The sequence below is a fragment of the Neopsephotus bourkii genome, unplaced genomic scaffold (genome assembly GCF_033783945.1).
Source record: "Neopsephotus bourkii isolate Nb327-2 ecotype Australia unplaced genomic scaffold, CSIRO-AGI_Nbou_v1 NB_962, whole genome shotgun sequence".
NCBI classification, from domain to species: Eukaryota; Metazoa; Chordata; class Aves; order Psittaciformes; family Psittacidae; genus Neopsephotus; species Neopsephotus bourkii.
In genome coordinates this window covers 3,123,674-3,145,729 of record NW_026901456.1, presented here as the reverse complement: position 1 = coordinate 3,145,729, position 22,056 = coordinate 3,123,674, and the positions used below count along the sequence as shown (strand labels likewise).

The following is a 22,056-nucleotide window of genomic DNA, read 5'->3' as shown; positions in this document are numbered from 1 at the left end:
TGCACCTGTGATGCAACAGCACTGACAGCAGCCTGGGTCAGATGCAGAAGACTTACACAAGATGTGAATCACAGCCTGGAAAAGCTCAAATAACTCTTTTCCTTTATTTGGCATGCTTATTAACATTCGTTCTGCAGCTAAGGAATGCTTGGGGTTGGGGGTTTTTAAGTTCAAAAGCAAAACTTATCTTGGCTGTTGCACATTAAAGCATCTGGACAGCAAAAGAAATTCAAGCAATTTCTACTTCAAGTGCTCAGCAAAATGGGAATTTTTTGCTTGCCTTCAGGGAATTTATTTAATAAAAGTAAGCTTATAAAAAGCCTGAGAGAATATTCTCCTGAAAATGCACTTTCTGCCGTTCTTCCACCTTATCTCCATGCTCTCCCCTTTCCTACCATGTTTCTGTCTTGGGAACATGACCCCCAGAATAGTGGAAGAACGCTGCAAGAACATAACACAGCCTCTCACGATTAAGAGAGGAAGTGATTCTTTGCAAATTTAGGGGTGGACATTTCAGAACTATTTTGACACATGTTACCTATACCTGCACACTAACAAAAACTTGGTGAAACTCTGTTGAAGCTGACTCTGGCAGTACTTTCTGAGGCAAGCTCAAAAGGAATTGAGCCATGTCTTTAAATATTTCAAGCTCCATAGGATATTTTCCCTATAAGACTCCAGCACTACAAAGTCTATGTAGGTCATGTTTGGGGTATCAGTTAATTAAACTAAAACAGTATTTTCCCCAAAAAATGAAATTAAAAGAAAGATTCTATATGGCTTTTATCCTTTACAGCTCCACATAAAATCTGGGTTCAGACAGAAGGAGTATTTTTCTACCTTTCTTTTGATTTCAGACAAAATTATGAGAAAAATGGTGCAATGAGAAAGAAATTGTTGTGGGTTGGGTTTTTTCAATAACAAAGCATAGCATTCCACATTGATGTTCCCTTTAAAGTGCTTATAATAGGAAAGAACTATCATCATCACCATATACACATATATGCATGAGCAAACATGCTCTCTCTATAGTTCAGCAATGCATTTTCTTCTGTTCTTCCATTTTATTTGCTTGTCTTTAGAAGGAAATGATTAATGGGCACTCCATAAATAAAGAGCATTGCACAGCTATTCTAACAGAGGCCAGCCTCTTCTGTAAGTCACCTATCTCACTGCACCAATGAGCAAACTCTAGAAGGGACACTTCCACCACAACCTGAATAAAGCATGACAACTGCAAGCTAGGAATGACAGCATAGAGTCATGAAAATGTACCCACAAACGCAAAGGAATTGTGAAAGCACATTCAAGCCCTATTTCTTTCTTCTTTCCTCTTTTCTGCAGACAAGGTGCACACAGCAAGTGAATCAAATTACCCATACAGCTCTCAGTTACACTTTCACTTAACAGATGCCACATTTGGTAGATTGATTAGACTCATTATGACAGTGATTTCATTAGCTTAATGACTCGTTCAGTTTACATTTGTTTTCTCTGTCTTTACTGTACAATGTTCACATGCACCATATTTCAGTGCAGTCCAATGAACCATAGAAACTCAGATTTCCCTTTGTTGGACAGCATACTACATAAATTAACTGCTCTTAAATTTGGGGCAGTAATGTCAAGATAATGGGTCTGCCTCTTCTCACTCTTATTCCTTATGAAACAATTGTTCATAGGCACCATATTTATACTCTGTTCACATAGGTCTGGGATTGCAGGCAGCTGGCTTCACGTTTGCCCTCCCCATTTCAGTGCATGGCTAAAGTGCTTCAGGCATCCAAGCATCCAAGCATCTATCCAACCATATTTTAAAAGCAGAAGACCTATTATTCTTCTCAGGTCAAAAAATGGCACAGTCACAATGATTCTCCACAATGCCGTACTTGAAAGTTAAGACACTACCTCCAGAAAGGAAATGCTTGCTGCTAAATTAGGGCACCTCCCTTTCCCATCCATGCAGAGGGAAGGGAGTTCAGGTGGGAGCCTGGACCATGCAGGCTGTGACTAACATGTCCTCAGTGTTACTCACGATCTTGGCCTGCAAGCCAATAACTCCTGTCTTCTGTGGGTACTAGACTGTGTATGAGACATAGCTGATGGGCTTTGACAAGAAGAAGATTTTATCTGAGCAAATATATACACATATTTCTAAGTGAGTTGCTTGAGGCTCCATTTACAGACACTGGAAAGGAACTTGGATCTCCTGGGCACAGTCATCCTATTGCAGAATCAAAAATAAGTCATATTAATCATTATTTAAAAGTGCCCTTACTTCTCTCCAGTGACTGTAATGAGAGCCCAGGCTGGCTGTCTCATGTGTCAACTCTAAACTGCAGTTATTTAAAGTCAAGCAAGATTATTTGTAACCAAAATGGACCACAAGTATCTTTCATTTTCTTTTTGCCTAAATGGTTGGTTGACTGGCTGTGAGATTTGTTGTCTGTTTGCATTTTGCCATGCATTCAGCACTGTACAGGTATTCAAGATCAGCAACCAAGAGAGCAAGATCATTTAACTCTGATCTTTCTCACTGTGGTTTGCAACCTCACAAGTTTACTACAAACAGGCATAGATAGCTTCTACTGGAAAAGGAACTTGGGTTTTACTGACAAACAAGGAGAAGATCAAAACTACCTATCACACTATCTGTTCCCATTCCAAGTTCTGGATCTAATTAATCGCATGATCCACACCCCAGACTACCCTGCAAATAATGTATCATATGCCAACTTCTAATTTAAGGTCTTGGTTTTGACTGTTTCAAGCAAAGCATATTCAATGGCCAATCCTAGCAACTTCTAGGACGGAGTCACAAAAGCAATCCCCAAAAATGCACACAGATGCTGTCACACTAATGGAACTAAAACAACGGAGTTGTTTGTGTTTTAATATATATAATGTACATACACCTGGCAGGCTTTCTCCAGTCTTTGACATGGTACCTGTTTGGATATGTGACATTAGGTGGTGCTCTTCCAGGGTAATTCTCATTAAGCCATCGATTTGCAAGTGCCTGCTGGATGTTTGGTCTCTTTGCAGGATCTGGTTCTAGTAGAGATCGTAGAAAGTTTATGGCCGCTGTAAAGAAATCAAGAAAAGCACCCCAATACGTCATCTGCTGTATGACTTAACACAATCGCTGAGTTACTACAGGTATGTAGCCTGACCAAGAGTATACCGAAAAGGAACATTTTCCTTAAAGTATGTGCTAATGTTTTTGTGGAAAAGGGGAAAAATTGGTAAGGGATTAATAAGTAAAATAAACAATTCTTTATAATCACAATGATTTATAGAGTCATAAAGGAGAAGAGAAAAAGCACCTTTTGTTTCAGAGCACGTTTGAAGTTTATGAGCAGGTTAGCCAAAGCTTAAATTTTTGTATGAGTTCAAGAGGGTGATGTGAGGTCAGAGGCAAACTGCTCAATCTGTGCTTAAAGGAGATGGATTGGGAGTGAGTGGAGGGGAGAGGAGGGATGCAGAGCTGGGAGGGAGGACAATGGAGGTTTGGGCTCCCTTTGACATTATAAGGACAAATTCTCTCCCAGCTTCCATCCAACTTACAGTCACTTGCAGGAGGTTTCAGCTAAATTAAAAGAGTACAGTAAAATTAATGGGCTTCATTCTGTTTTCAGATACTGAACTTTTAACTTTCAGCGACATTCAACCATCCCCCAGGAGTTTCTTGCAAAAGCTCTCCAAAGCACTTTTCTGATACTTTTTAGTCATGTGCTTCTTATATGATTAAAAGCAATGAAATCAAGTGATCTGCTTAAAGACTCACATGAAGTGCCTATGTGAGCTGAAAATAAACTCTCTTTTAACTAGAACTGGTCTTTATTTCTCAAATTATCAAAGCTAGATTCACTTTATCAGCTTTTTCCACCTTCTCCCGCAGCAGAGTTGCAGTTTCCCTCCTACGCTCTCCTGAGCATGTCGTGTCTACTCGTCTCCTTACTCGTGCAGGTGCCCTGGGCAGTGGCAGCCCAGGACCACTGTGGCATGAGACAGCATCCTCTGGGATGTGTCTTCAGAGTGCAGTACAGCCAATACAACTACTTCAGATCAGTGTGGGTGAACCAAACCCCTTAAAGGCTTGGGTTTCACATAGAACTGGATGTGCTAATGCCTCAGTGCTAGAAAACGGCAGTATTATGAGCTGGTCTTCCTGTTCAGCTTTACAGGTGTTTGGTCTCATTGCCACAGCATGCTCACACAGCACCACACCATCCCCTACTCCGAAGCAGTGTAGCCACAACATGTCTTCTCCACCAGCAATACAGCAAAACCCTTCTGAATTCCTGTCCCTATGTGCAATTTAAAGACAATAATATGCCTGCTGCTGAGGCCACAATGTCCTCAACCTGAAAAGGGCATAAACATTAACCTAGGCACAGCACCGCTGCCCTTCACAGGTTCTCTCTGAGGGACTGCTGCCCTCCTCTGTGCTTGCCTGGTTGTCCTCCTGAGCATTTTTATCTCCTCAAGCCCACCCACATCACCTTCCTCTTGCAGTACAAGACAGGACAGCTGGGCTGATGCTCCAGGGCAGGGCAGCCAATGCAATGATACATACAATTATGTATTTACTAGTTCAGCTAGACATCAGCTGGATTTTTTTCTAAGCTCTCCATAAATCGCTGATTTATGTGAGATATTTTACTTAAATCTTAAAAAAAAAAATTGTTCTTTTCCTTCAATAGCAAAATTGTGGAAGCAGCAGAAAAAGCCTATATCTAAGCTCATAAACCTGGAAGCTGATGCTACAGCTGCTCTCTGCATGCTCCAAGTACAACTCTTGGGTATGGAACCCCTGTTATGGCATACAACAAACCCCTTGTTCTTCCATTTCACCTCCTCTCTCTCCAGCACTCCCCCATCACTGTGTTAGACACCATGTGCATCCCACAGGTTCAGAGGAAAATAAATAAACCCTCCCTAAACCCATCCCTTACCTCTCCACCAACACCACCCTCGGTTTCCTCAAATCAGCTAATGTCTCCTTAAAAATCTTAATTCCTTTTTCCCCCTTGGTGAAAGGCAGGATGATTAAGTGAAGCGTGTGAGGTACCATGGAGATCAACAGACTGAGAGAAACTAATCCTGGAGAGAAAACTCCCCCCAGGAGGCTCCCTGGCTGGCCAGACCCAGGAAACGTGGAGGAGACAAGTGACAGCCCCTTGGCTGATTTGAGCTGTTAGATTGCAAGAAGAGAGGAGAAGCCTTTTCCAGTTAGCTGTGTGGCTGTGGGACAGCAAAATTAGTCTCCCAAGGAGCAAACATGAAGCTGCCCAATCAATTTTTGGACCCGCTGCATCTGAAGCCATTTTTTTCTGCTGCCCCAAGTAGGCTGGTGAGCAAAGGGCACTGTGAACTGCCCCACCAGGCCCTCATTATGTGAGGCCTCCTTTATGATAAGCTCGAGGACAGCACTAATCTGATTAGCTGGTGACCTGCACTCAGTGGAATTCTGTTCCCATGGTGTGACTTTGAGCAAACTTTGCCCTTTTGACAAATGAGAGACCAGCATCATGGGAAACTACACTTCTCTCTTTCTTCCCTTGAGCGTACTGAGCTCAGTGATGACCAGAAACAGAGCACACTTCAGGTGGGGATTACAAGACCTCTGCCATTTTCATTTTCCTTCTCATGACTGACACCAACTTAGTGTCTTGTTCACTCTGTGAGGGTGTGCCTGGTTATAATCAGGTATACAAGTATTGCTTATAAAACTGGCTGGAGAAAATGCAATGAGGTTACTTCACAAGCCATGAGTGAGCTCCACCTAATAAAATCCTTCCTCCAAACTACAGGGATGGATAGACTATAGCTTTTCTCCTTGTCTCCGCTTTATTTCCCTGGTCCAGAAGGAAGACCACGAGCACACAGAAGCTGTAAATTGAGGTTAAAATGGATGTGTGCAAGTGAATACCAACTTCCTGAGTAACTGAACTCTGCTCACCTAAAATCAATAATCAGATAGCCATGTTGTTTAAAAAGCTTAATGAAAAATGGTTTCCTAAATGGGAAAATCAAACACTAACTCCAAACTTTCCCTGTTGCTACACAGTTGCTTTGGCTGCTCATGGTTACCCAACATTTTCACTAACACAAATCAAATACACTCTTGCTTAGTGATAAGACTGGCTACTTTTATGATCGGTCTGTGTGTTCAGTAATTATCAAATTAAGTATTAAAGACAACGCAGTGAACAAGCAAACCAGACTCCTGCAAAAAATCTCTATATGTGAATTTATAGAAAAAGAAAATCCAGCTCAAGAAAAAGATCTGTGAGTCTAAGAAGTCAACAAACACAACAATTTGCAGAGCAGAAGAGCACAGTTTCTACCTACTGACCCATAGCCTAACCATGGCAAGAACAAATGTCATCTTAAATTACAGTTGGCCATGTCTGTGAATGCAGAAGGCCACTGACTTAGATCAAGAACTGATGCACACCTTTGTTCGCAGTGAGTAAAGGTTAACACGTTTAAATCTATTCCATTAATTTGGTATCACCTCTGAAAGTTCAAGCTGCTGTAGTTCTCACAGGGTAAACAAAATACTGTTTTCACTGAAGATCATAGTGTCAGTGAGCTACAAATGCTACAGGGAGGCGTTTGTGAAAAAAATTGATCTCCATTATAAAACAGTAGGATGAATAAAATATTAAAATGAAACCTGTTAAAAATAATGGGGTTTTTTTGTTACCCTCAGTCTGGTTTTCTACAGACCTTTCATGGGTGATTCAGCCTTTAACACATGAGTTGTCCCAGTGAAGTCAGTGAAATCTCCCACTTAAAGACAACTGAAAGAAAACAGTGACTGGGGAAACAGTTCATTGGTTCAAAGACACTACACAGCCATCATATAACTGCTCTTTACTGCTAAAAGCCTCACTCTGGGAGGTAAGTTCAGTGAGTTTTTTGCCAAACTTGGAAAATGCTTACTATGACATGCAAGGCCCTCAGTCAAGAATAACTTTGCAACCAATGCAGGATTTGGCATCTAGATCAGTACAGCACGAAACAGACAGTATAATCTTCCTTTTAATTTACTCACTGGGCCTTTAGAGCAGGTGCTAGAACATTAAAATAGCCATTTTGTGCAACTGAATCCTAACGGGAAGTCTCCGGAATGGAAATACCAAAACTCTAATTGCGTCAAATAGACGGCAAGCCTTGCGGCATCCCAGCTCACTTGTAAACCTACCACTTTACAACATGCCAGCAATATGAACTGCTAGCAGGAAAACTGTACTTCATACAGATGCTGAGTGAACAAGGAACAACATACTCTGCTTGATCCACGAATAACCTGTGTGAGAAAATCCTTAATTACCTCCTTCTTCCATATGTAGGTAAATCTCCACGTGGAGAATTCATCTTGTGAGACAACTTTTAAGGGCTTTTGCTTATACCCCGTAATGACAGTTGTCATCCTTAATGTACTGAGTAAAAATGTATGCTCCATTACCCTTTTTCTATTTGCAATCTTAATTTTATTGAATGTTCCTTGTAGACAGGCTGCCAGATAAGGAGAACAGAAGCTCTCCATGAACAAGAAATTTAGCATACAAAAATAAAACGCAACTACAAAACAGAGTTTGTTCCAAATGCTGACAACAGTCTTGCTATAAGCTGAAAAATGATTCTGTTGCTTAGTGACACGGCTTTGAAGCAGGAATTAATATTTCTAATGTTAATATATCAACAGTTTTGCATTTTGTGAACACAGAGGTTATCACCGGCCACCGGCCACAAAATAACTTTCTGTGTGCATGTCACCATTCCATAATCAATGTGAGGTCATTTGAGGTAGCTTATCACTTAATCCTAGTCACAATAAAGCCCAGGAATATGTTCTTCCAAAATAACGTGTTCATGCATCCATACCCTATGCTAAAATCATCTGAACATGTAAAACTGACCAACTACTCTAGAAATGCAATTTTACAGGTTTGTTCTTTTCTCATATTCAGCACAACTCAGCACTTTTCCAGTTTACGTACAGAAGTCAAAGCGAAAGGATTTACAGTACAGCAACTCCCACAGATCTTTCAGAGGCTAACATGAAAAAAAAGACTATTCTTCACAATTAACATGCCATGTTGGCAGCATGACTCACAATCCAGAATTCAACACAACCGTTCTGGCCAACTGGATCTGAACAGGAACCAGCAAACCCCCCCGATTACCTGAAGAGAGCTGGGTGGGAAAAGGGTTCATTTCTTTGTCCACCATTTTCTGGTATAAAGCTCTCAAGCTGAATGGTTCAACAGTAAAAGGTAATGTTCCAGTCAACATCGCGTACATGTTCACCCCGCTAAAAGAGAACACAAAGAAACCAAAATAAACAGGAACAAGTTAAAACTTAAGCTTAGGTTTTAGTGACTGTACTCCATCTTTAATGTCTGACAGCTATCAAAAAAGACCAAGAAAGCGCGCTCTCTTCTGTTGCACACAACAATTTGGGGAAGAATTCCCAGCAGTTTGCTCATGGAGGTCACACAATGTGTAGGGCATAAGCTGGCAGCCACAGAACTGAGCCCAGCTCTTAGGCAACTCTTCAGCTAAATGCCACACCACAATTAAGTCTCTTCTCAGGCTGCATAAACATGCTGCTATTGGAGGCCTTGTCCCAATGCTGCCCTGGGTGAGGAATGATTGCCCACACCAAGGGAGACATCGCAGGTCCTGCTTCAGCACCCAAAAATCACCTCCATGGCCTCTGATGCAGCCCAAAGATGAGGTGTGAACAATTACATTTTTCAGAGCAGAGAACTTCGTGATTATTTATGCCTAGCAAAGTCAGGGTTGAAAAGTGGGTTGGGCATTCTTGGTCTTTTTCCTCTTAAAAGGGCATTAAAGTCAGTTTGAGTGGAATTCCTCCCTTTTGGGAATTTGTCTGCTAAATACACATATGTGAACAGAGAGAAACTAAACCGGTGTGCTATCATGAACTGTGATCACAGGCACCATTTGTTCAGCTATGGGGAAGGATAGGAGTTAATCACGTTTTCTTTTTTTTTAGTTAAAAAAGCAGGACATTATTACAGGAGAAATGTAAATGGTTTACAAGAATGACTGTGCTCTGTTTGCCTGCATTCCTCAGGGCTGCTACTCTCACCCTTTATGTGGATGGATGGCCCGCTCCTGGAATGAGAAATTCAGTAGCCATACAATGATTTAGCTGTGGATCTCCTAGGTCAGACCGCAAATTAGGCTTCATCAGGGGAAGTTCTAAAGAGCCTTGAAGTGCAGTAGGGAACCCATTGGGTCAAATGGAGAGATTAATTTAACCCAGGCTCTGCTCTAATTTATAAACTCTCTGCCAATCTCTCTTAGCAGTAGTAGCACTTACACAGTGCTTCACATTTCACATTCCCCAAGCATTCCAAAGACTTCAACTTGGGAATTACCATAATTCTGTTATTTCACTGAAATTTACACAAACGTTATTAACCCCACTTGATGAGGAAAAGTCTACTGCTACTAAAGCAAAAGCTGAAACTCGGCTGATTTCAGCTAATCCTTCGCCAGGACTGACAAGGATAGCCAACATCATGTCCATGGCGAACAGGAAGGTAGTAGGAATTGCACAGTCTGTAACAGTACTGCAGGCAAATTCATTGATTCCAAAACATCTTTGTAGTTTCTTCTACTTCTGGCACTGGAGACTTCTGTCTGCTCTTTTGCCTCAACACTAATAAGCTCACAAAGGCTCACAAGTTTTCTGGCCATTTCTACTTCCCCTTTAACGACTGTGTTTTCAAAGTGATGACTTGACTTGATTATCACGTTTCCTGTCAGGCTTGACTGTGGATAGTACACAGAGCCCACATGAATGCTTGAGGATCCTCTGGGGAAAACAAAAGAAACTGTTGGCCCCCTCGTGCCAGAGCCATGTCTTCTACCATGTCTGAACATCACTGATCAGCAGCTGTGCTTTACTGCAGTCTCTCTATGCCTTATGTTCCAGTAATCTACATACAGGTACATAAAAGATGTATTTCAGAACAAAGTAACTGTAAAATTTAGTTCAGATGCTCATGCTGATTAAACAGATTTTCTTGCTCAGAGTAGCCAAATACATGAATAACGTTTTTATTTGAGCAATGGGTAATGGTAACAGTAATAAAAATTGCAAACTAGAGAAGTAACTCACATGGACCAAACGTCTATTTTGGGCCCATACTTTTTCCTTGCCAGAAGTTCAGGGGCTGCATATGCTGGGCTCCCACACTGGGTGCTGAATGGATCAGAATAACCCAAGATGCCTGCACAGTTGCTCAATCCAAAGTCTGTGAAAGTCACAGAGATAGAATTAGTTACGGAAGAGACAGATACAGTAAAACCACTCTAGAACACAAGGGAAAAAGAAGCACATTTTTTTCCACAAGCTAAGAAATGAACTGCCTAAGGAAAAAGTATCAGCCACATGCAAAAACTTTATATAATTTGTTTCTCTGAGGTGCTAAATAACCAGAGATTTCACAAACAATGAAAAAAAAAAAAGTCTTAGAATATGCACCGTTATCAATTTCATATACAAAGCAACTGCATTTCACTGGGAACATGGATGGCAACAACCAGAGTTAAGACTGTTCCACGCACTACATGATGTGCATGGGACAGAAAGCCACCTCGGGCTGTCTTAGATTCCATACTGCTGTGTTGTGTTGCATTACATTATGTAGAGGCTGAGTTTAAGTGGGACTTCTTCAAGATTTTCCTCTAAATTGTGCAAATGAACCATTAGATGCAAGGTGGTGGTGGTGGGGGGGTGTTTCTGGGACTACTGTGGCAATGCACAAATTAACAGGGTTGGAAAGTCAGCATTTCAGCTCTGAAATAGCACACGGAAGTCTTGGAGCAAGAAGGGGACTATCTTCGTTTGGCTTCTCCCTGCCTGACTTCTGCCTTGCATTACTGTATTTCTGGCCCCTGGGTGTATCTGTCACTCTTTAGCTGGCACTAATAAAAAGAGACTGGCAAAGGCTGGCACCATGTGCTGCTGGAGACAAGCGGGAGCCTCTCTGCACCAAAGGAGGCTGCAGTTTCCCAAGTGCTCTCAGTCAATCCAAGACCACGCTGGCGCCAAGAAGGGTGTTCCCAAAATCTCCCATCTGCTCCAGTGCTGGTATGGCTGCAGGCCGAGCTGGGTTTAGGGAAGGGTCTTAAAAATTAAGCAACTAGTCAAAGAAAGAAAGGCAGCAATGTGCAGCCAGGGGAGTGCAAGCCCACCCTGTCTAGTGGTAGCTTGGCTTGAGAGAAAGCAATTATGGAACCACAGCTGACATGTAAGGCAAGGAGAGGTTGCAAAGGGTCTTGAAAGTGAAATCAAGCAGTCTGACGTGATAAGGGGAAGCAGCAAGACAAGCTTGTATGAAGAAAGATGACATGGGCAAAGCTGACAGGCTGGGAGAGCAGTCTTTGCTGCAGGGCAGCATATCCAGCAGTAGCAGATCTAGGGAGGTCACAATCTAAGATGTTTGCATTTATTAATAGCTTGTTATTGATGACAGCTGCAATAACAGAAATACTCCTCTTAAGAACACTGATATCTGTTTTGTTTCTTTTTTTTTAATCCAGGCTTCTTAAGAATTCCCAGAATGCCTGTGTGTTTAAAATTAAAACTGTCTTATACATAGATGAGGCAGTCAGAAGAAGCAGACTGCTGAATCCTCTTCCTACAGGCTTGTGTCTTGCATCCACGTGTCTTGTAAAACAGCAGCTTTCTGGGTGTACTACCCACCTGCCTGTCTGGGCTAAAAGCATCACATTTTGCATCTGAATGTAGCTCATGCAATACTCCCTCTCCGCAGAGTCATTAAGTTGGGTCTCTCTCCCTTACCTGCCTACTTATTGGCAGAAGACTTAAAGTAATGGCCTGTCCTTTAGCTTTTACCCCACGTTAAATTTGGCTGAAATCAGGCAGGAGTTCCACAAGGTATTGGAGGCACACTGTCAGGGCACCCCCATTAGCCTTGCTCCTTTACAAAACTAGGCAAAAAAACCTATAATGCCTACAAAAAAATGCAATTACAAAGATGACTATGTGAGCCAGAGTGCCCAAATGACTGCACAGTGCTTTCCACTCAACTGGCTGCATCTCCGAGAGTGAGACAAGCACAAGAGACAAGAATCGCCACATTTAACACCTAAAAAGGCTCAAAGAGGTTTTGCTGGAGAACACTCTTAAAACAAGGGATGATCAAGACAATTTCCTTGTCTCTGCTAGAAAACAATTGTGCCTGGACAGTGCTTAATCCCCTCTGCTAGATACGTATTATCCCTGGGTCTTATACAAATACTTCTGAGGATCCATTTACGTAATTAACTTAACTTACTTATTAGCTATGGACTGAGATGAGTTATGTCAACTGTAAAATTATTTTTAAAGCTCCTAGAAACAGTATCTCCACACAGTACTATTCATGCCCTTTACCCTACTGTGTCAGACCACTTCAAAATTACTTCACTGTAATATAACATTTTACAACTAAAGTACATAAGGGCTATATTCTGTGAGGGTGTAAATCAGCACCCCTTCATCATTATCATTGGAGGTATACTCCAATGGAGGTTTTCATTCTCTTACTTTTTTCAGCTGATTCATTTAATCTAGGCTGGGATACTCCTTTTTCCTTTTTCCTAGTGCCTGTTGAGATGCAGAATGCACACAGACATGCATACTGGGGACAGGGATTTTATCGCAAAAGGAATGGCAATACTGTTATTAACACCATGGCGGCACAACACAGTTTTTATTAAGGATGCACTGCTGATCTTGATAAGGATGGTATTACCACCAGCACTGATAATTTCACTGCCATTCCTGCCTCTGTCTGAGGCTTCCTTTCAATAAGCTGAGCTAATTACAGAACCCAGATCAAAGGCCACACTTGGTTTTCCAAAGTAAATATTATGACATGGAAACTCCACCACCCCCACTGTTCGTGCTATCGAAGTATCGCAGTACACTACTCCTCTTTAACGCCTCCGGGAGATCAACATTGAACTATGGATGTACACTTATCTCAGAAGCTGTGACAGTTGGAATAGGGAAAGAGCTATTAACAACAGAAGCCTTATAGCACCAGGCTTGTGGATAAGTCTGACCAGAAGAGCTCCACAGAGCTCAGCAGAGCTAGGTATTGGCAGGGTCCTTTTGGTGCCATAGGTCCTTTAGCAGGACTCTGCACGACCCACAAGTGACTTTTCACAGCATCATTTATCAGACACCTACCACCGTGGGCTGGTAAGATGAAGAGAAGTCAATTACTTCCACAGTTTCCAATCCTGATGTTCTTAGATCTGAGACTTGACAGACAGCTAAGAATACTTCCAAAAGGATTTTTTGAACATACTATAAAACACTTTGTCATGTAGCTAAAAAGAGTAACAAAAACAAAGTGCCATTAAGTAGCTCGGTGAAGAAAGGGACTCAAGTGATTCAGTTCTCATTGAAATGCACAAACAAGTAGGGACTTTCAATGTTACTTCCTGGTACAGTTTTAATCTTCATTTCACCTTTTCTTTCTCCATTATGGTGGGTTTTCTTCATTCCACAGTTATTACAAAAGCAACATTATATTAGGTACTACTAGTGTGCTTGCTGCTGCACAAGACACAGAGACCAAGCTCCCACCCTAAAGCAGTTAATGTAAGCTGGGTTTGTAGATGAAAGTCTCTACTCCCAGGCAAAGAAAGCAGCACATAATTCCTAAAAACACGTTCTTCACTCCTGAAGAACCTTCCTGCATAGAATATGTGATGACACAACTGATCCAGCACATTTCTAGGGAGACAGACTACCTAAAATGTACTAAGTGCTGAATGAACTGAGTATGGGGACAGGCAGGGAGGTGGAAGAGGAGTAAATTATCTGGTCTGTTCCACCACCAACAGACTGGTGCTGGAAAATTCTTCTTGTCCTGGGAAACTCCAGTGGCAAAGGAAAGCTGTGTGGCAGCTCGACCACTACTGCTATCACCTGTAAACCAGGTGTTGGCAAGGAGAGGCTGCCCAAGGACCTGAGGCTGGTTTCCACAGCTTTCCCCACAAGCGCAGCAGATGGAGCATGAAGAACAGAGGAACTGCTTCTTCAGTGTGGACAACCAGAGATCACCAGCGCTGCTAGCAAGATCTGGCATGAGCTGACTGTGATACTACATCTGTTTTGACTTACAGCAAAATTCTTACTAATAAAGCAACCTTTATATTTCTATAACATACCCAGTTGGATGGTGGGATTTCATTGCTTTGCTTTAAAATACATACTGTGTGCAATCTGCTTTGCTCAAAACATAGGGTTGCAGACCTGAGGACAACTTATTTCAACCTTAGCAAGGCTATGGAAGATCAAACTGTCTCTTTTCTCTATTCTTCCCACACCACCCACTGCGAGGAGACCTTTCTATGCAACTGAAGCAACTGCAGGAACAGTTCTGAAGTAATTTTTTGGCATGTGAGTTTTAATTGTACATGTATCATCTGATTAGGTCTGGATGTCAAGTTCACATACTGTTCTGTAATCAAACACCCAATAACAGGAAAGTTACAGAAATCCTTTAAATCTATCAGATGTTCATACAGCTCTGTTGCAAACCATCTGGTCTCACTTATATGCTAAATCAAGATAATGGGTGGTATCCATCATTACTGATGAATGATTCATGGTAACATATCAGTATCCTCTTGACCCATAGCTGAGGTAATGCAGAGTTCTCTTTTGCTATTATTTTCCCAGAGTCAGTTGATTCGCTACAGACTAATGACTAAAAGTTGGGGCAATATTTCCAAAGACTGAAATCTCTAAGTTCATTTTGACTATTTCAGATTTCATTAACTATCCTCTTCTTGTTTCTTTGGAGATGCACGTGCTTGATACATGAGAGTGAGCATCCATGTGACCTGAATGTTCAGTGGTTTTCATCCCCTTTCAGATTGTGAAACCTTTTGAAGAAAGAAAGTCAAGTTTTTAAGTCTGCAAGCATGGATCCTGCTGTTGGCAGAAGTGTAGGCATGGAGATAAATATAAACAGATGTTTGGGGTTTATTTTACAAAGGGAATATTTTCTTTTCAATGCCTATATTAGCATTGATGGGTGTTACACGAAGGCAGTGAGACTGTATCCACCGATGACTAATTCAAATGTCTGCACAGCTTGAATGAATCGCGCGCTGCGTACAACTGATACCCAAATACAATCAAGACTCCATCGTTGATCTGTTTTAATTTTTAACAGCCCTCTAAACCGATTTCATAGTGGGTGCTGGAAGCAAATTTAACAAATATAGGATCATATTTTGCCAGCTGCTAAAAATGTGTGCAACTCCCACTGACTTTGGAGGAAGCATATGCATATGGAGGCAGAATCCAACCCTTAGTAAATATCAAATTATTATCAAGATAATAAAATAAATTACTTCCGTGATGTCAATTCTTTAATTCTTTACAAAGTTCCTGACTTGAATACGAAACCTGTTCATTAAAAAATGTAGGATTATTCCCATACCCATTTAAAGCTGAATTATTTGGAACATTTTTTTCACAAGATGCTGTCAGGAACAGCTTGATTGCTATCTATACTCTCTCAGCTCCTCTCTGCAGCAACATTAGCAGTTGTCACATAGAGGATTAAAAAACCTCTCCTTATAAAACTACCAATTAAAAAAAAATACAACTGGTTTCATACCAATAAGCTTGATATTGTTGTCCTCATCAAGCAACAGATTTTCTATCTTCAAGTCTCTGAAAGAAATAAAATATTTTGAGTGAGTCTCCAAAATAATGAAGCAGCTTCCCATCACTGCTATCAGTGTATTTACAGGATTCATACATAATTATGTGTATAATGAAAGCAGCACACATAGTTCCCCAATTCAGAGCAGAAAGCCCCATGCATTGTCTCCCCTCCAGAATTACCAGTGCTTCCATAGTTTCAGACCTATTCTTCAGGCACAAAATTACTTTATAAACATTTGTCAGTATATCCTGTAATTAATCAGGTTCTTCAAATTTCTCACATACTTAAAATTTTGCAGAAATCTTAACACACTGGAAACATCTCAAATACATGGTTTTGGAATTGGAGGTCACTTTCCCATTACTCTTCACAACCAAAGACTCTTCACTGGTCACAGCTGAAAAATAAACCTTCTTCTGCAGAGATATTCCTTAGGGGCTGTAGCTATAGGACAAGGGGTAATGGGTTAAAACTTCAACAGGTGAAGTTTAGATTGGATATAAGGAAGAAGTACTTTACTGAAGAACTGGAATGGGTTCCCCATGGAAGTTGTGAATGCTCCATCCCTGGCAGTGTTCAAGGCCGGGTTGGATGAAGCCTTGGGTGACATGGTTTAGTGGGAGGTGCCCCTGCTCATGGCAGCGGGGTTGGAACTGGATGATCTTAAGGTCCTTTCCAACCCTAACTATTCTATGATTCTATATGAGGAGTCATCATCTGTCCTCTGCTATAGTGTACAAGGGAAACCAGAATCAAATTTCTCTGGGGATGAAGCATACAGACTCCTTATAGAGGTGGTCAGCACTGGTACTCCCACATGCTAGAGGTGAAAACTGGGTCTGAGGGATGGAAATGACCTCCAGAAGACCACTAACAAAGCTGAGAGAAACAGCCACACAGGTTTTCTGAGTGCCACGTTAGTGCTTTCTCCACTATACCACCCTGCTTGACACCACAGAGCCACTGCGCAGATCAGGGCCTGGACCAGTTTCATGAGACAAAGGGTAAAACGAAAGTGGTCTCCTTCTACAGGATGACTGACCCTCTTTCTGAAATACACTTCAGAACATTGCGCACTTTATATGTGAACGTTCATCACTTAGGAACATGGTTGCACTTTCCTAATGTTGGATATACATGTTCTTACCCAAGAAAAACATCCCAGAGATCACTCACACACACACACACAAAAACCCTACCCCAAACTGTACAAATGAAGTATTAAGTATAATATGAAAAATCATTTAGGTTGCTACACTTCTTCATGTCTTCTAGCAGCTGGCCATGTCTTTATCACAAGAATTCTTCCCCCTCCCACACATAAAATATTTCTGACAATGAATGTGGTGGAGTATCAATAACTCAGGCTAGAAGCAGTGATGTTTCTCCCAGCATGCTTTCAAAAAATCTGGATAATAAAGCCATCAGCTATAATTATGGGAAGTCAGTGACATCCACGGTATTTTGCCTTTGTAAGGCAAACGGAGTAATGAAGAATGCCCCTATTACAGATGAAGATATAAAACTTAATAAAATAAGACAAGTAAACCAACCAAACCAAATAGAGTACTTCCATAAGAAAATATAAGGGAAAGAAAGAAAAATAGCTGTGATCAACTCCAAGCCTTTTTTTAAAGGTTCCTCTCTGTTCCATCTTATGCCCATGTATTTCAAATAAACTGAGGGAGACAACTACTTGCAGGTAGGATGCCACTCCCTTCATCACAACAACCACAAGGAGTTCTCCAAACAGATGTTTCTACATGCCAGTGAACATTTCTTGCAGATTTTCCTTCCTTCTCATGGGGAAATAAATAGGGGAAATACTCTGTAAATCTAGCACAGGAGAATACTTTGCAAACTTCAGGTATTCAGGGGTAATACCCAGGCTTTTCCTAGAGTGTTCACCTGAACACATCTTAAGGAGAGGAATGCCTTCTACACCAGTCCTCCAATTGGAGAGGCAATGTAACTCAGACAATAAAGCCTCAGAGACAGGAGGAGGGGATCATGTTCCTTCCTCTGGCAATAACCCAGTGTGCTAACTTAAGGAAACCAGGCACATTAGAAGTGACAGCTAATTTTAAATACGATGTCACAGATGCAACCACATAGAATCATAGACTAGTTAGGGTTGGAAAGGATCTTAAGATCATCAAGTTCCAACCCTGTGCCATGGGCAGGGACACCTTGCTCTAAACCATATCACCCAAGGCTTCATCCAACTTGGCCTTGAACACTGCCAGGGATGGAGCATTCACAGCCTCCCTGGGCAACCCATTCCAGTGCCTCACCACCCTAACAGGAAAGAATTTCCTCCTTATATCCAATCTAAACTTCCCCTGTTTAAGTTTTAACCCGTTACCCCTTGCCCTGTCACTACAGTCCCTAATGAAGAGTCCCTCCCCAGCATCCCTATAGGCCCCCTTCAGATACTGGAAGGCTGCTAGGAGGTCTCCACGCAGCCTTCTCTTCTCCAGGCTGAACAGCCCCAACTTTCTCAGCCTATCTTCATGCGGGAGGTGCTCCAGTCCCCTGATCATCCTTGTGGCCCTCCTCTGGACTTGTTCCAACAGTTCCATGTCCTTTTTATGTTGAGGACACCAGAACTGCACACAATACTCCAGGTGAGGTCTCACGAGAGCAGAATAAAGGGGCAGGATCACCTCCTTGGACCTGCTGGTCACGCTCCTTTTGATGCAGCCCAGGATACGGTTGGCTTTCTGGGCTGCAAGCACACACTGAAGCTGGCTCATGTTCATTTGCACATCAACCAGCACCCCCAAGTCCTTCTCCACAGGGCTGCTCTGAATCTCTTCTTTGCCCAACCTGTAGCTGTGCCTGGGATTGCTCCAACCCATGTGGCCATGTTTTTACAAACACACAGCTGACAAGAGCCCACTCTCCAGCCCTGCTCCCACAGCAATGGTGAGCACCAGCTCAGGGCTGTGCATCCCACGAGCCCGGTTGGGATCCATGGTGTCCCTCTCCTCATCCACAGGAGACTCCATGAGCCCTGCATCCTCCAAAAGGAGCTTCCCTTGTAAGGCAACCACTGCTGCTGAGAAATGGCTTCATACAAGGAGGCCATGCCCTGCCAGATGGATCCAGACCAATCCACTTCTGCTTCCCTCTACTGCCAAAAAAGGGCTTATTTCATCATGTCTCACGTCTTTATTGCTTGCAGGTGGAGGTTTTCACAGACAGCGCAATCAGCCTCTAAAAAGATATCGGGCCGGGAATTTAACGGGAGAGACTGCCAAAACAAACAGTATAGGGAAGAAAGAAAAAACCCAAACCAACCAACAAAAAAACCCAAACATGAAACCCCTAAAAAACAAAACAAAACTGAAAACAACAGAAGCACAGGGAGCTCTGGTTCAGGTCATACACTGCAAAACTCAATACAACGTCTCAAAGTAAGGAGAAGGACCATTTGGAAGCTCAGAGTAAACATTAGCTAAGAAGAGGTAAGACTTTAGAAATAAAGGCAAGGGAAGGGAAAGATGATAACTGTAAGCTGAGGATAAAAGACCTGCAGGCAATCTGAATAATAAATGAGTGACAAGGGCTAAACATCAACACAGGACATTTAAAAGGATTCAAGGTTACCAAACCCTAAAGCTAAAGGTAAATATTATAGGGCATTTTAAAGCTATCAGAGGGAAAAACTACAAATTTAAATGTAGTACCAGTATAGAGTACAATCAGAGCTGGTTAATTAAAGATGTTTACCCATATGTCTGTTCCCACGAGATTTGCTGGTAAGGGGTTCCTGATCTAATAGTTCATACGCACCGTATTTTGTCAAACCATATCAACGTGAAAGCACTCGAGTGTGACACTGGAGCAAGCCAACAGGTTTTTACTCCTTGATACAAACTAACCAGAAGATTCCACTTGAACCAGCTTTAGAAATGTAAAGCGAAAGCATGAGAAACCAAACCAAAAATCCCCAGACTAAGCTATAGTTGGTGCACTGCTGCTGTGCAGATGTGGTCGTGTAGACAGGCACTGGACAGGACACCCATGCAGCCCAATCCCCTGCAACACGCAGGGATGGCAGGACAGCAGAAGTGCAAATAGAGCCTGTGTGTCTGGACAAGATCAGTGGCCTCAGGACAGAAGGGTTATTCAGTGAATACTTTATGTGACTTTAATGATGCACCAGATTACCCACTATTCCTTTTTGACAAAAAGTGCAGCAGTACAATCCAATTACACACCTGCTTTAGGCTTAGCCTGCAGACAGGACTGATTTCCCTAAACTTCCTAAATACTTTATTATCTCAATTTTGTCCCATTCAAACGTTAACTGTTTTTTACAAAGAGGCTTATCTCAGCTGCTGCTTTGTCTGAATGTTTACATGAATTCGTTGCAATGGAAAAAGTAGAGCATTGCACCCAAAAGTGCTAGGGAACCCTGAATTTCATGTACTATATTATAAATTCTTTAACAAATAAAAGCAAATCTTATGTATTTTAGTCAATGGAGCTTTTTGAACATTTTTAATAGCTGTATAGTGCAAGGAAGAATTACCAAAGAAGAATTACTGCAAGGAAGAGGTTACCAGCTGTAGAAACATAGTTGCTGGAGACCTTCAGTTTCCCTCCTTGAAATAAACCTGATCTTTTTCCTTACTGTCGCAGCTCTTCAAAAACTAGGACTAAACGGGTTTTTCTTTCCCTTTAAGCAATTTTTTGGCATTCACTGCTGAAAAACTTCAAAATAGCCTCAGTGATTAAATACTACAGGAACACAAATGCCACCTTTTCTTGAGGAGTCAGTTTCATGATGCTGAGAGTGTCTAGCTATGGTACGAGTTAGGCAAATCTGTGAATAATGAAATCACTCAAGAAAGACCAAGCTGCATGACCGCAATGTGGAGGATCAGCATATATTTATGCCTTGTCAGCTTGTGAAAGTAGCAGCATACAGTCTACTTGAAAACAAGCCTTTTTCATCAGATGGTTTGTTTGGGAGTTTGTTCTGCTGTCGATGGAGCTGATCTGTCTCTGGCTTTGCTTGGAGATTCCCAGACCACTTTGGAAACCCCAAGTCCAGCCAGTGCCTCCACCAAGCAACACAAGCTTGCTTCACTGAGCAAGCTACCCCCGGCTTCAGATGCAGGCTCAGCATGCTTCTGAAAGCAGCTTATGGGGTGCCACTGCAGCCATCAGACCGCAAAATCGAAGTTTTTTGCATTTTGCACTTCATTTCTTGTCTGGGGGAGGAGGGATGAGCAGGAAGGTTTTACCAGCAAGCAGCTGCAAAGCAGCCGTTGTCAGCTGCTGTCTCCTGCATATCATTTTTGATCAGAACAGCACCACACAAAAGAAATAAATCACTAAATCACTCCTTAGCTACCCAACCTGCAAGCCACTTTCCAGCTCCATGCAAAAGCCGGGGGCGAGTTGGAATGGTTGCAGAGATTTGGGTTCATCATCATGTCAATATACACTTCAAAGGCTTTGTTATCAAAATACTAGTTACTGAGCCTGATTCTTCTATCAGTCACAATGTCACTGAATTCAATGCGATTGCCTCTATAAAAGAACAATTCGGTCTATTGTCTTCACTAAAATGATGTTTAGTTTGTTTACAGCAGAGTACGCCAAGAGAATGCCCAAAGGTAATTTTGAAATCTAACATAAAATAGAAAGGCAAACCAGCTCTGCGCTTCAAAAAGAGACATTTTCTGTAGTGCAGGATCTGTCATAAATATGGCATCAGCAGGCACTTAAAACTGATAGGGTGGAAGTTATCGAAGCCCACATGACAAAGTAGTGGGTACCAAAGCAGGAACCCTGTAGGACCCCAAGCAACTGGATTGTATGGCAGCACCTTCCTCTGTTAGGGAAAGAGATCATGGGAAAATACATTAACTCTGCTCAAAACTTGTGGGGGGGGTTTGTGTCTTTCAAAAGAGCTGATCAGCTTTTAATTACAAAATGGCAGTGGAAGGTACAAATATGCTGCCATGAAGGCAGAAAAAGGGGGAATATAGAAAGCTATCTTTGCTACCAATACATTATTAAATTCTTTTCTTCGACATCCTGACAGTAATTGCACTGAATGGGATTGAATTTTGTTAAAATTACTTTAAAAGGGTTGTTGAGAATTTCCTGTGGGATGCAGTGGCAAGCACCAAGGCTTTCACTTCATTTTCTCTGTTGTCCTTACACTCCCAAGGGGCATATTGTTCATCCTGCTTTTTGACAGCATGAAGGCCTATGTAAACACCCTCTGAAAAGAGAAAGCTTCACCAGATACTGCCATTTGGGTTTGTTTTCCTCT

General features: G+C 41.9%; 1 protein-coding gene across 2 annotated transcripts in view; it reads right to left on the bottom strand.

Annotated features, from left to right (window-relative positions):
- Positions 1–22,056, bottom strand: part of HUNK (hormonally up-regulated Neu-associated kinase) — a 56,927-nt gene that overhangs the window by 12,800 nt on the left and 22,071 nt on the right. For both annotated transcript variants that reach the window (XM_061359082.1, XM_061359083.1), the window contains exons 3-6: positions 15,708–15,763; positions 10,172–10,307; positions 8,202–8,329; positions 2,949–3,084 (exon numbers count right to left, since the gene is read on the bottom strand). In XM_061359082.1, coding sequence (XP_061215066.1) covers positions 2,949–3,084; positions 8,202–8,329; positions 10,172–10,307; positions 15,708–15,763 — 456 coding nt within the window. The remainder of the gene's footprint in view (positions 1–2,948; positions 3,085–8,201; positions 8,330–10,171; positions 10,308–15,707; positions 15,764–22,056) is intronic.